The 13,509-nt window shown below is 43.9% G+C and overlaps 1 protein-coding gene across 3 annotated transcripts in view; it reads left to right on the top strand.

Moving 5' to 3' along the window:
* The first annotated feature begins 545 nt into the window (after positions 1–545).
* LOC147205687 (septin-7-like) overlaps positions 546–13,509 on the top strand; it is a 49,180-nt gene continuing 36,216 nt past the window's right edge. Inside the window, exons 1-2 of one of the 3 annotated variants that reach the window (XM_086108226.1) lie at positions 546–840; positions 3,365–3,461. In XM_086108226.1, coding sequence (XP_085964352.1) covers positions 802–840; positions 3,365–3,461 — 136 coding nt within the window. In that variant the 5' untranslated portion in view covers positions 546–801. Of the gene's footprint in view, positions 841–2,785; positions 2,928–3,361; positions 3,462–13,509 lie in introns of those variants that run through there. The other 2 variants (XM_086108225.1, XM_086108224.1) reach the window with 2 other exon arrangements.

The following is a 13,509-nucleotide window of genomic DNA, read 5'->3' as shown; positions in this document are numbered from 1 at the left end:
ATTCATTGTGTGTTCTACATACTTGGCCAATAAAGATGATTCAGATTCAGATTCAGAATAAAACAGTTAAACCCGCATATGACGTCCGTATGGAACCATCCGAAGATGCGTTTGCGGTTACATGTGTACTACGACTTCCTGTGGCTAAATTCGCACGGCACAGGAAGTTTACAACAGTTGTTTTCAAAACAAGAGATAAAAGCCTTATCTGGGTTGCAATAGTGAAGTCCAATCATTGGCTGTAACGTTAATCGGATCTCAAGCGATGATTCTATTTTCTGGTATTCAATGCAGTACTGTAAAAAAGTCAGAATAGTTCCTGCTTTCAAATTATTTTTTTTTATTGGGGTACAGTTGTATATTATTTTTAATGAGGAAACCGCACCTCAAAATGTGGCTAGAAATTTGATAATCTCGTTCAAGCAGAACACGATAAATAAATGATGTTTGAGCTTTAAACCTACGTTTAAACTACGTTTACGTCAAAGTCAAAATTTTATCTTGAAGTTTCCAGTCGGAAATAGTACTGAATAGAATCGGAGTAAACCAGTAGTGGACAAAATCAGGCGGCCTATTTTCTTCGCGGATATTCGTCTGTTGGCTGTGTTGCGACTGCTGTTAGTTCGTCATATGTAAATTTTTTTTTTGTTTAGTTTGACTAACGGTGCTTTAGTTTATTATCAAGAAGGCTCACTTGCAGGGGAAAACGCGCATTTCTTATCATTCCGTCATTCTCTTGGACGCTTTTCTGTGTATGCATTGGTGACTGCCCATTGCAGGCTGGGCGGTGACAGCATTACAATGATCGAGCGACCAGAAACTGCGGTTCCCAGCATTGCTGTAAGTCTTTTTTTTTCCCAAAATAGCCACGCGTGTCAGCATTGAGATTAGTGTATGTATGCAGGAAAAATTCACAACTGTATCCTCTTCGCAAAGACTCAATCCTCTCATCCAAAACGTAGTTTCTCACGTTACTCCGTGTTAGCATCGTGCCCTCATGCACTTCAAGTCCTTTCAGAATTGGGAGATTGAACCGTAGTTACTCATTCGTTAAAACTACCCGTTTTTGAAACGTACCCCACATAATTTGACATTTATTCGCTGTTCTCATGCCTTTGGAAATTACTCGTGGGGGAAAAATGTATAATGACTCCCATCAAAGATCGGAGCACAGTTAATATAATGAGAGCTAAAATAAAATGGGTTCAGAAGATGGGTCGCTGGATAGATATTCTTGGGATGTTAGTTTGTATTTTGGTAATGCCGTAATATAAACTGTTTTCAATGTAGCAGAAGAATTTGCTTTGGTTAAATTCATGAACGTTTTCACACAGACATGGGCTGGCATGCTAGGAAAATCTGCATCATGAAAAATTCAGGACGACGTTGCTCTCCCCTGCTCCTCTATTAACATGCTATTTAAGAATGGACACAAGAAATTAATTAAAGCTGACAAGGAAAATTGAACTGACGGGACTTCCAGCATCACCATCAGGATGCGTGCGTGCGTGCATGAGTGAGTGGGAGACATCATACATCTAATGTAGTGAACCACGCAGCGACTATGACCAGAATGTAGACTGGGGGAAGGGTTCACATGAAGAGTATGGCTGAGCTTTTCAGGCTCTTTGTCACTCTTTCATCTCCTCTTACATATTTTTCCTCTGGGCGTACCATAATACTAAGGGAATAATAAGCCAACATCCAACCTTTGCTACCATACTATACTGAAACCCTTTCCCCTAACATCTGTTCCTTTGCATGCTCACACATCTTTGTGGGTATCCGTGTTTTCATCAACATTTAAGTGAAGATTTCCCTCATGCCACTTTCACACTTTATTCATTTGGGGAAATGATAATGCCAAATGCAGTATGTCATATTATCCGTGGCTCTGAGCTGTGCGTGAAGGTGGGTGTACCATCAAAAAAATGGCCTATTATATAATGGTGTGCAACAAACTATCTTTCTCCTTTCCAACCTACACTCACAACTTAAGTGAAGCCTGATCAAACATGGAAGCGGTTAAGTGCTTCAGGCAAGATCATTGGAGCTGCGAGGACATTGACAAGGCAGAAGGATTGTGTCATGATGGAATGTAGTCCCCTCTGTCCATACTGGACGTTGTTGGATGTCATTGGATGTTGATTTTTAGCGTAGTGCAGTTCTACTGGATGACACACTTTTGTTTTAGCATGCATGGTCTGGCTATGTGTAAAAATTCAAAGAGAGAGACACAATGTCTTTTATGAGTTTAGCCAGCTGTGCATCAATTTTTGCACAATTTGAAAATAGTCCCAATTTCAAATGGATCGCCCGACTTTGAATCAAACTCTGAAGAAGCTTAATTTTAAGTGACTATAATGGGAGAGAGTCAGTTGATGAGAGATCAAAGGAACTCTTTGCAGATACTGCAAACCCTTTCGATGGAAACATGACGTAACAGTATTTTACTTGAATGCCTTTAATGTCCAACCAAATATTGCATTACTGTTGTGAGGATATTAGAAAACTAAGAGTTCAGCTCATCCATCACCTCACAGAGACACAAGCACATCTCACCAGTCTTGTAGTAATCATTTTTATCACTGTTTTATTTGTCATCATTTTTTTTGACTCTATATTATGAAACTTTGTCTCTCATTGGTGCAAAACAGCATTTTTCCATTCACACTATGTAGGGCAGAGCCTGAGAGGTTGCTCAGAGGCGGGCAAAGCAACAATCAATTGTTTTTGGCTCTCGTAGCGTGTAGGACAGTTTGGCAGGCGTGGGCGCTGGGTGCAGCAGGGGGTTGTTTGCGAGTACAATGCTCAATAGGGAGTCAAACGGAAGAGAAGCAGAGCTGGGCAATACCTCACGGATCGGGGAGATTGCAGCCACTTTTGATCTGAGATCTTCATCACATCCCATGGAATCTATTCAGAATGTAGGATATTTGCACAACGGAATGTTCATGCAGCGTTAGCTTTACTCCACTGTGTGTATTGGCGTGAATCTCTTTATTTGCTTTTCTTCATCTTCATTGCATCCACATCATCTCATCTTGCTTCTCCCAGGTCACCTCCGTCCTTTGTGCAGTGCTTGATACTCTTTAATTCAAAAACAGCACTCTTTCTGCAAGAATTCTAATTGCAGGTTCATTTCTAACAGCATTGTTTAGACTCGTTACATTTGTGAACAGCTCCAGTTGTAGGCACTTGTATACACGCATGTCTAAGTAACAGTTTTCTGGCATCAGTAATGACTTCTCAATGCTTTGACTCTGCCATTTTTTGCAAAGTAAACACTTTTGGCATGTAACTTACATTTTTGCACCGACTTGCATACCTTAAACCAATGTGTTTGTCTTCTGTGCATCAGCAGCGGAACCTGGAGGGCTATGTGGGCTTCGCAAATCTTCCCAACCAGGTCTATCGGAAATCCGTGAAAAGAGGCTTCGAGTTTACATTAATGGTTGTTGGTAAGTAAGAGACATTCTCTGCCTGTGTCTGCTCTGCTCAGCATGCTTTAAGGTGTGAGTTACTAGGTCATCAGCGCAAGTTGAAAGAACTCAAAGTATTTGAGGCATCCAGTATGCTCATTTGATCAAGGTGAGCAGCTGACAGTGAGAAAAAAAAACATGTTTGTGCAGTGGTTTCTGGTCGGGTAAATCATCCAAATGGAGTAATTTTCGAACTGTAATATCACTTGTCTGGGTTGGTGAGTACACCGTTTTCCAACAAGGCATTTTTGCAGATCCCTTACACACAGTGACACATTTTTTAAATGCACACACATTTGAGTAATGTCTCGAATGATATACTGTAAAGAGGCACATTTTGGTAACAACTGTGTACTTTTCTGCCTGACCTTTCAAAGAGAGCACCTTGTGCTTGCAAAGTTCTCTCCCCTTTGGAAAATTCCTGATTAATGTTTGCATGGGGGGGAACTGAAGTACCATGGAAGATTTGAAATCTTGAGGTGCTCAAATGATGCCTAACATATAACGTAGAATGACCCTGTTGAACCCATGTACACATCAACAATGCACATTGCTTTAACTGGTTGTGCTCTAAAATATTTTAAATGGGATTTTTCCACCGGGGTTTGTTTTATTGTATTTCTATCTCTCTTTTATTCATTTGATAGTTTTCTCTGTATCCATTTGTGTTGTATAAATAAAGAGAGAAAAGGTGAGAGAAATACTTGCCATTATTGTCACATGATTGAAAGGAAAAATACTGTTATCTGGGTATAAAATTTTCTCCATTTCGAACAGCCCTACGATAATAGAAAATTCCACAAGCACAAAGTTAACCTGGGAAAGGTCAACTTCTGTTTTCTTCCCCCCCCTGATTCCGTCTCGTCATTGATTGGATCACTTTATGTCTGGAGGAGTTTCACCCACACAAAATAAAACAAGTGAAAACAAAACTTGGTCTGTTGTCCCAGACAAGTTGATGTAGATCGGCTGGGATTCATTTGAAAGTGTAGCGCTTAGCAATAAAGTGGGCTGTTTTTTGGGCTCTTTATGCTCACAGAGACAACCACCATGCGTGACCTAACGGATCCTGTTTGTGGCTTCTCTCGCACATGGCCTTGGGTTGGTTTCTTCCCATTGTAGTTGGATGCCATCCTTGTGTGCCGGAGCGGATCCACATTTCACAATTGACAAACAGTAACAGTACGCAGTGGACAGTTGAAAAGAATGATGACTGATTCAGCCCTCAGCAAATTCTTTGTCTTGATAAAACTGCCATTCACCTTGGCATTTTTTGGTCAAAAACATTTCAAACAATAATACTGTCTGCTGTGTTACATTCCATTGTAGTTGTATCATTAACAACTTAAATGTCATGAAAAGCCAAACGTTTGCAAGCAGATTTCAGCGGTACACTCACACACACATGGACTCACGCACACACACTTACTTACGTCATTACGCTCTGCTTTTTGCTGTTGTTTTTAGGCTGTCTTTGTTCCATGTAGCCAACGATACGCATCGATGCACCGTAATGATTGTAGCTCATGTGGTGGCCCAAAGATTGTGTCATGAATAGGTTTGCGATGCATCACTTTATTTAAACCTATATTAATTGCAAGTCGTGCCCTGCGATTGGCTGGCAACTGATTCAGGGTGTCCCCCGCCTACTGCCCGGAGATGGCTGGGATAGGCTCCAGCACCCCCCGCGACCCTAGTGAGGATCAAGCGGTTCGGAAAATGGATGGATGGATGGATTAATTGCAAGTCATTAAAGCATACTCATTTTGTCTGTCACAAATGCAAACAGGGGAGACTGGGGTGGCAAGTTGAGCCACCCCTTGTTTCTAAGAAACTATTACAAAAAACAAAACAAAACATGCGACTAAATGTTTTTGGGGTAAGACTATTTTGTGGAAGCTGTGCTGGTGTAAGAGCCACATAGCGGAATTAATAAGATGTTTATGCCCCCTAAAAATATTTCACTCATTGGAGTTAATTGACCCAAGCATTATGTTCATTATGGTTGTGCAAATTAGTTTAGTGCATAGTTTTAAATTGGCTTTATTCACGAATTAGGATACAGCTGTGAGTTGATCCATCACTTGTCATCCATCAGGGGTGTGGGCACCCATCCGTCATTGTCACGCTGTCGTTCTTTTTAAAGCCGAACCAAACGGTAATTGTCAGTCAGTCCGTTATTTTAACCACGCTTGTCATCACTTCCCGTCAGTAAATTTCAGCAGTCTGCCAGTTCGTCTATCATCAGTCATCTCCGCTTTGAGAGCAATTGCCTCTGTTTAATGATTAATATTTGATAAATGAATGTTACTGTTATTACAGACGAGGGCTGTGTGATATGGCCAAATTTTAATATTTCAATATTTTTGTCTTGATAATACAATTATGACATGACTGTGGGTTCACTGAAAAGTAAGCTTTTTTTTTTTTTAAAGAAAAAAACTATCAATCCAAAAGGATGTCGAAAGTGTTTTTTGGGGCGTGGGGGGAGGGCATTTTTATATCACAATAACGATCTCCTCTTTCATCTCAAACTGTTTGAAACAACAAAGCGTATGAGGGAAAAGTGAGGATTGTTGTTATGGATGTTAGGATGTTATGTGTTGTGTTTATTATTTTACTTTATGTTCACTGTTTTGTTAAGTGCTTTGTTACTGCTGCAGTTGTTGTGAAAGCGCTATATAAATCAGGATGTATTTTATTGTATTGTATTCAAAAAATTATACAACACACTTTGACTGCTCACCTTTTGTCACTTCATTTTGAAGTGACATTCAACAGATCTTGCATTAAAAGCAAAGTCGCCTATATATTTTAGCACAAATGTGGTCATCAGTCTGATTGAGAGACATAAAAAATGTTTCTGACAGAAGTTGAGTCATAAAAATAATATAAAATAAAAAGGTCCACTCTACTGTAATGTCATTTCGAAGTTGTTTATTGCGCAGGTATCAAAAGCCATTTTCAATACTCAGGGCTTTATTGTGAAAACAAATTATCCATCCATCTTTGACCGCTTATCCGGGGCCGGGTCGCGGGGGCAGCAGCTTGGCAGGGAAGCCCAGATTTCACTCTCCCTAGCTACTTCTTCCAGCTCTCCCCTGGGGATCCCGAGGCGTTCCCAGGCCAGCTGGGTGACATAGTCTCTACAGCGTGTCCTGGGTCGTCCTTGGGGTCTCCTCCCGGTGGGACATGCCCGGAACACCTCACCAGGGAAGTGTTCAGGAGGCATCCGAATCAGATGCCCAAGCCACCTCATCTGGCTCCTCTCGATGTGGAGGAGAAGCGGCTCGACTCTGAGCCCCTCCCGGAGGACCGAGCTTCTCACCTTATCTCTAAGGGAGAGCCCGGACACCCTGCGGAGAAAACTCATTTCGGACGCTTGTATCCGGGATCTTGTTCTTTCGGTCACGACCCATAGCTCGTGACCATAGATGAGGGTTGGAACGTAACTCGACTGGTAAATTGAGAGCTTCGCCCTTTAGCTCAGCTCCTTTTTACCACGACAGACCGATACAATGTCCGCATCACAGCAGACCTGCACCGATCCGCCTGTCGATCTCTCGCTCCCTCTTGCCCTCACTCGTGAACAAGACCCCAAGATACTTAAACTCCTCCACTTGGGGCAAGATCTCCTCCCCGACCCGGAGGGGGCACTCCACCCTTTTCCGACTGAGGACCATGGTTTCAGATTTGGAGGTGCTGATCTTCATCCCAGCCGCTTCACACTCGGCTGCGAAACGCTCCAGTGAGAGTTGGAGAGCCCTGTTTGAAGGAGCCAACAGCACCACATCCTCTGCAAAAAGCAGGGATGCAATACTGAGGCCCCCAAAACGGACCCCCTCAACGCTTCGGCTGCGCCTAGAAATTCTGTCCATAAAGGTTATGAACAGAATCGGCGACAAAGAGCAGCCTTGGCGGAGTCCTACCCCCACTGGAAACGATTCCGACTTACTGCCGGTAATGCGAACCAAACTCTGACATCGGTGGTATAGGGACCGAACAGGCCATATCAGGGGGTTTGGTACCCCATATCCACGAAGCACCCCCCCCCACAGAACTCCCCAAGGGACATGGTCAAACGCCTTCTCCAAGTCCACAAAACACATGTAGACTGGTTGGGCGAATTCCTATATACCCTCGAGGACCCTGCGAAGGGTGTAGAGCTGGTCCACTGTTCCACGGCCGGGACGAAAACCACACTGCTCCTCCTCAATCTGAGGCTCGACTTCCTGACGGACCCTCCTCTCCAGCACCCCTGAATAGGCTGAGGAGTGTGATCCCTCTGTAGTCGGAACACACCTCCGGTCCCATTTTCTAAAAAGAGGGACCACCACCCCGGTCTGCCAATCCAGAGGCACTCTCCCCAATGACCACACTTTGTTGCAGAGGCATGTCAACCAGGACAGCCCCACAACATCCCGAGCCTTGAGGAACTCCGGGCGGATCTCATCCACCCCTGGGGCCTTGCCACCGAGGAGCTTTTTAACCACATCGGTGACTTCGACGACAGAGATAGGAGAGCCCACCTCAGAGTCCCCAGACTCTGCTCCCTCCAAGGAAGGCGTGCTGGTGGAGTTGAGGAGGTCTTCGAAGTACTCCGTCCACCGGCTCACAACGTCCCGAGTCGAGGTCAACAGCGCCCCATCCCCACTGTACACAGTGTTAGTGGTGCACTGTTTCCCCCTCCTGAGACATCAGATGGTGGACCAGAATTTTCTCGAAGCCGTCCGGAAGTCGGCTTCCATGGCCTCACTGAACTCTTCCCACGAGTTTTTGCCTCGGCGACCACCGAAGCTGCATTCCGCTTGGCCAGTCGATACCCGTCAGCTGCCTCTGGGGTCCCACAGGCCATAAAGGCCCGATCGGACTCCTTCTTCAGCTTGACGGCATCCCTTACTGCTGGTGTCCACCAGCGAGTACGGGGGTTGCTGCCACGACAGGCACCAACCACCTTACGGCCACAACTCAGATTGGCCGCCTTAACGATAGAGGCATGGAACATGGTCCACTCGGACTCAATGTCCTCAGCCTCCCCCAGGACAGGACATGGGAAAAGCTCTGTCGGAGGTGGGACCCTAACCCTAACCCGGTACCTCTGCACTGTGAAGCCGACGTGCTAACCACTGGACTACCGGGCCGCCTGTCCAAAACATGCGGCCGCAAATCCGATGATACAACCACAAAGTCAATCATCGAACTGCGGCCAAGGGTGTCCTGATGCCAAGTGCACATATGGACTCCCTTATGTTTGAACAAGGTATTCGTTATGGACAATCCGTGATGAGCACAGAAGTCCAATAACGAAACACCACTCGAGTTCTGATCAGGGGGGCGTTCCGCCCAATCACGCCCCTCCAGGTCTCATTGTCGTTGCCCACGTGAGCATTGAAGTCCCCCAGCAGAACAAGGGAGTCCCCAGCAGGAGTACTCTCCAGCACACCCTCCAAGGACTCCAAAAAGGGTGGGTACGCTGAGCTGCTATTTGGTGCATATGCACAAACAACGGTCAGGACCTGTCCCCCCACCCGAAGGCGGAGGGAGGCAACCCTCTTGTCTACCGGTGTGAACCCCAATGTACAGGCACTGAGCTGGGGGGCAATGAGTATGCCCACACCTGCTCTGCGCCTCTCACCGTGGGCAACTCCAGAGTGGAAGAGAGTCCAACCCCTCTCGAGAGAACTGGTACCAGAACCCAGGCTGTGTGTGGAGGCAAGTCCGACTATATCCAATCGGAACTTTTCTACCTCGCACACCAGCTCGGGCTCCTTCCCTGCAAGAGAGGTGACATTCCATGTCCCTAGAGCTAGCTTCTGCAGCCGAGGATCGGACCGCCAGGGTCCCCACCTTTGGCTGCCACCCAGCTCACACTGCACCCGACCCCTTTGGCCCCTCCCATGGGTGGTGAGCCCATGAGAAGGGGGGACCCACGTTGCCTCTTCGGGCTGAGCCCGGCCGGGCCCCATGGGTGCAGGCCCGGCCACCAGACGTTCGCCAACGAGCCCCACCCCCAGGCCTGGCTCCAGAGGGGGGCCCCGGTGATCCACGTCCGGGCAAGGGAAACTGGGTTCCATTTATTTTGTTCATCGTAAGGGGTTCTTGAGCCGTGCTTAAAGCCCCAGGCAACTTAGCTCCTCGGATCATTGGGACACACAAACCCCTCCACCACGGTAAGGTGACGGCTCACAGAGGAAAACAAATTACATTTGTATTATTCTAAGCATTCAACTTACTATATGCATTCATTTTCTGACTTGCCTGTCCTCAATATTAATCTATTCATATACTTTTAATCTTCTTGGCCGCCCCTCTTGGCTGACAGATGGGACGCCGTAATATTAACTGTTAAGCTGTGTGTGAAGCACTGTTTTGCATTAATTTTCTCTCCAGGCACTCAATAAATTGCCTGCTATTTTGCTGATCAAAGTTGGATACGTTGTGCATTAACGCAATTCCAACAAGACCATTTGTGAAGTGTACTCCATTTCTCAAGCAGTTTTTAATCTATTCTAATAATCTAGTAATCTCTTCGTGAGAATGAAGTGTACAGGATTGTACCTTATTCGCCGCCAAAGAGGCGAGTTGATGGAGGCTGTGATGACTGAATTCAGAGTGAAAACCAGGACGTGATTAACAGGCAGTAATAGCTAGCCTAAGCTCGTTGCTAAGCTTGCTATCACTTGCCGCCGCAGTGTCTCACTTTAACCTGCCGACTACATGCGTGTAGGTGACATAAGCATCCCAGCAAAGCTTTTTGGGAAGATGTCAATTATTGGAAAAACTTAAAAAAGGAAATCTGTGATTCTCAATTTTGCTGTTGTTTGTGTTTTGATGAGTCTCAAAATAAAAGCTACTCTGCTTGTATACGTTGAAGTCATACGCAGCATGCCTTGAGGGCATTTTAAAAATGTTGTACATTATTGAATAATTACAGATTCCTGGTTGTTCGTTTATTATTTACCAAAGCAGTAGTACAGTAATCCCTCGTTTATCGCAGTTAATGGGGACCGAAACCACCTGCGATGTACGAAAATCCACGAAGTAGCGAACCCCCCTGTATATGTACATGTTTATGAGTATAAATAATATTTAGAAGGCCAAATTTAATGGTATACGTGCATGTTTGTAGTAATTAACATTACTTAATGCAATATACTAATATATTTAAACATGTATAAGTTAGGTTAGGTTCGTGTATGAATAATGAAATACAGTAAGCACAGGTATGTAGTCCTGTATATGTTGCTCGATGTGACTTGCTGTTGTTTTGCTGACTTTCACTGCCTCTTGCGGCCTCATTTTCACGTTTTTTCTTTTTTTCAGACTATGTTTGAAAAAATCTGCGATGCACCGAGGCCGCGATAAACGAGCGAAATAGCGAGGGATCACTGTATCCGTTACGGGCATTCACCCACCTCGTTATTAATTCATTTTCATTGAGTCATAGATTTAATTTAGCACTGTGTCTTTATGTACCGTGAGAGTGTATTATGATTTCACTTCGCTGTATAATTGTTCGGTCTGCCATCTCGTGGCAGCTGTGCTGCATAAGATTGAAAATTGAAACCTTTTGTCCATCAAATCAAGCTGCATTTGATGTATGAATTACATACAGTTTGCTGCAGATGACAAAGACAGGATAGTAGAAAAGTGACACGATAAAATCGTTTCAATCCTCCCCAAGATGATTGTCATTGGCTGGTTTTAGCTGTCGATCGACGCCAAACTTGAAAGGAGGAATGCAGTTGGTTGAAAAGAGCTTCACATGCAACACAGATGTCGCACGGTCACGTGACTGATACGTCCACATTTTGACGTTAATGTCTTGAATGTCCTTAAATACCTTGATTTCGAGACGACAGATACAATATATCCCCGAGCCCTATTACAGACATAACTTGTGACAGTAAAATAGAAATGTCTGTGTACAGGTAGTTATAAACACATGCACATGCAATTTCTATTGTATAGTATATAGAAGAATAATGACATTGTCATGATTACTGCATTATTACATACGTCTCCAGTATGCCATATCACCACCATGAAGATATCAATCAATATCCATTGTGGGATTACATTATGTCAATCAGGGCTGAGTTTATATGGGGTAAATGTGTGCGGATGACACATCAAATAAAATGAACCGGGTGCAAAACAGACATACATACCCGTGGTGTTGAGGACTGTATTTTCATGTTTTGGACATTAACCCCCCCCCCCCCCCCCACCCCAATTCCCTCATTAGAATTATCGATAGGATAATCAACTCTAAAAAGACTTGTGACCTGTGACAATCCTACGCTAGACATTAAAAAGATCACTCGTATGTAATTACCAAGTATTGTCATGCAAAGCACGTCTTCTGTCTCAAGTCTAAGGTGAACGCAAAACAATTTTGTCAGTGATTGACTGTCAATTGGTAGTTATGGGTCTTCTACCTGGCCCATGTAGAATTGAAAACCAAAGTGACTACTCAACCACCTTCTGAACAAAGCAGCCACCAAGTTGCATGGGGAAAGAGACAATGGAATCAAGCTGCTTTGGTTAAATTGGACACACCCTGAATTGGAATGTCATCACAAACTGCTCCCGTAATTTTTAATTTTCTTCACTCTTTTCTGTGTTTCCTCCGTTATTCAACTCTTCTTGCTCGCACTCTGCTGTTATGCAAGGGGGAAAAGCTGCTTCCTGCTTCTTTGTCTCGCTGGCAGCTATGACAGACAATCCTGGCGAGCTTTGTGAGATCCATCGCCTTTGCACAGATCAGAATATCAAGACTTTATTGTAATTCATGTACTGTTTTTTTCTGTGCGTTTTTTTTGGGAGGGATTGTTTCAAGAAACTAGGACTAAAGATGCAATGTGCAAGTAACCACCATTTTTATGGAATGGAATGAACACTTCAAACTCCTCTAAAAACCCACCATAATATGTTCATTAAAAAAAAAATAATAATAAAAAAACAATCTTGACTTACCTACAACCCACACTGCTCTTCTCTCGAATTCTATGTCAGCCATTTAAGTCACGTTTTTCGGGCAACTGACGGCACTTAAAACTTGACGCCTCGATTTGAAGAGCTGCCCGAAATTTCGGCCCTACAAGCGTGTTGGTGTTAATTTTTTAAATTTTATTTTTTTACAGACACTTGACAGCCAATGGTAGAAGTGTTCCCTGAGTAGCAGATGAAACGGACACGTCGAGGAGATATTTTGAGAAATAATGACGTTTTACCATTTACTTTAAATCATTATTTTAAAACCAGATTTTCGATATGTTGTACCACACAGAAATGTTCCCAAAAAGACAACATTTTTTCAACTCAACTCAGTTCCTCAGAAACTCATCATCCGATTTTCAAAATTCCTTGGATATTGTACTCCGGTAGAAATGCCCATTCCAACTAGATTAAGCATTTTCAATGTTGTTTTGGGTAAATCTGAAATACTAAAATACAATACAATTTAACATGCCAAGGTACAGAACCGTGAATCTGCCAAATGTGAAGTAAAAATATTTTGACCGGCAAATACGTTTGAATGTACTTGCGAGTACGATCGAATGAATTTCAATGTTTTCACTAGACTCAAAATGCAAATTTTGACTCACAAACTGCGATGAGAATGCACCTAGTTCGAGCCTTGGTGTAGGTATAATATATTCAGCAACACGAAGCTGATTCCTCTGTGTCTGCGTTGATTGGCCCGTGCTCATGAGCGTGTTCCTGCTTGCTCATTCGAAGCACTTCAGGGAAGTCTCTTACCCTCATTTCTCATCTCCCAATCTCTCAGCTGCTATTTTGAGATACACATGTCTGCTGTGACCCGGCACGTGCCGATTCAGATTTATTGTCAAGCTCAGTTGATCACAGCTGTGATTCTCACTTGGTCTTCAAATTTATGGTATGTAGTGCTGGCCGACACGGACAAAATCTGTCGCGATGTAGACCATTTTTTAATCTCAGTAACGATATTCTTTTATATATTTTAAGTTATTCTCTGAAAAAAATTATACATGCTGTGACT

This window comes from Hippocampus guttulatus, chromosome 4 (genome assembly GCF_054856545.1).
Source record: "Hippocampus guttulatus isolate MCC_2025c chromosome 4, RoL_Hgut_1.0, whole genome shotgun sequence".
Classification (NCBI taxonomy): domain Eukaryota; kingdom Metazoa; phylum Chordata; class Actinopteri; order Syngnathiformes; family Syngnathidae; genus Hippocampus; species Hippocampus guttulatus.
Note: the sequence above shows the minus strand (reverse complement) of the source record. Positions and strands in the feature narration are given on the sequence as shown.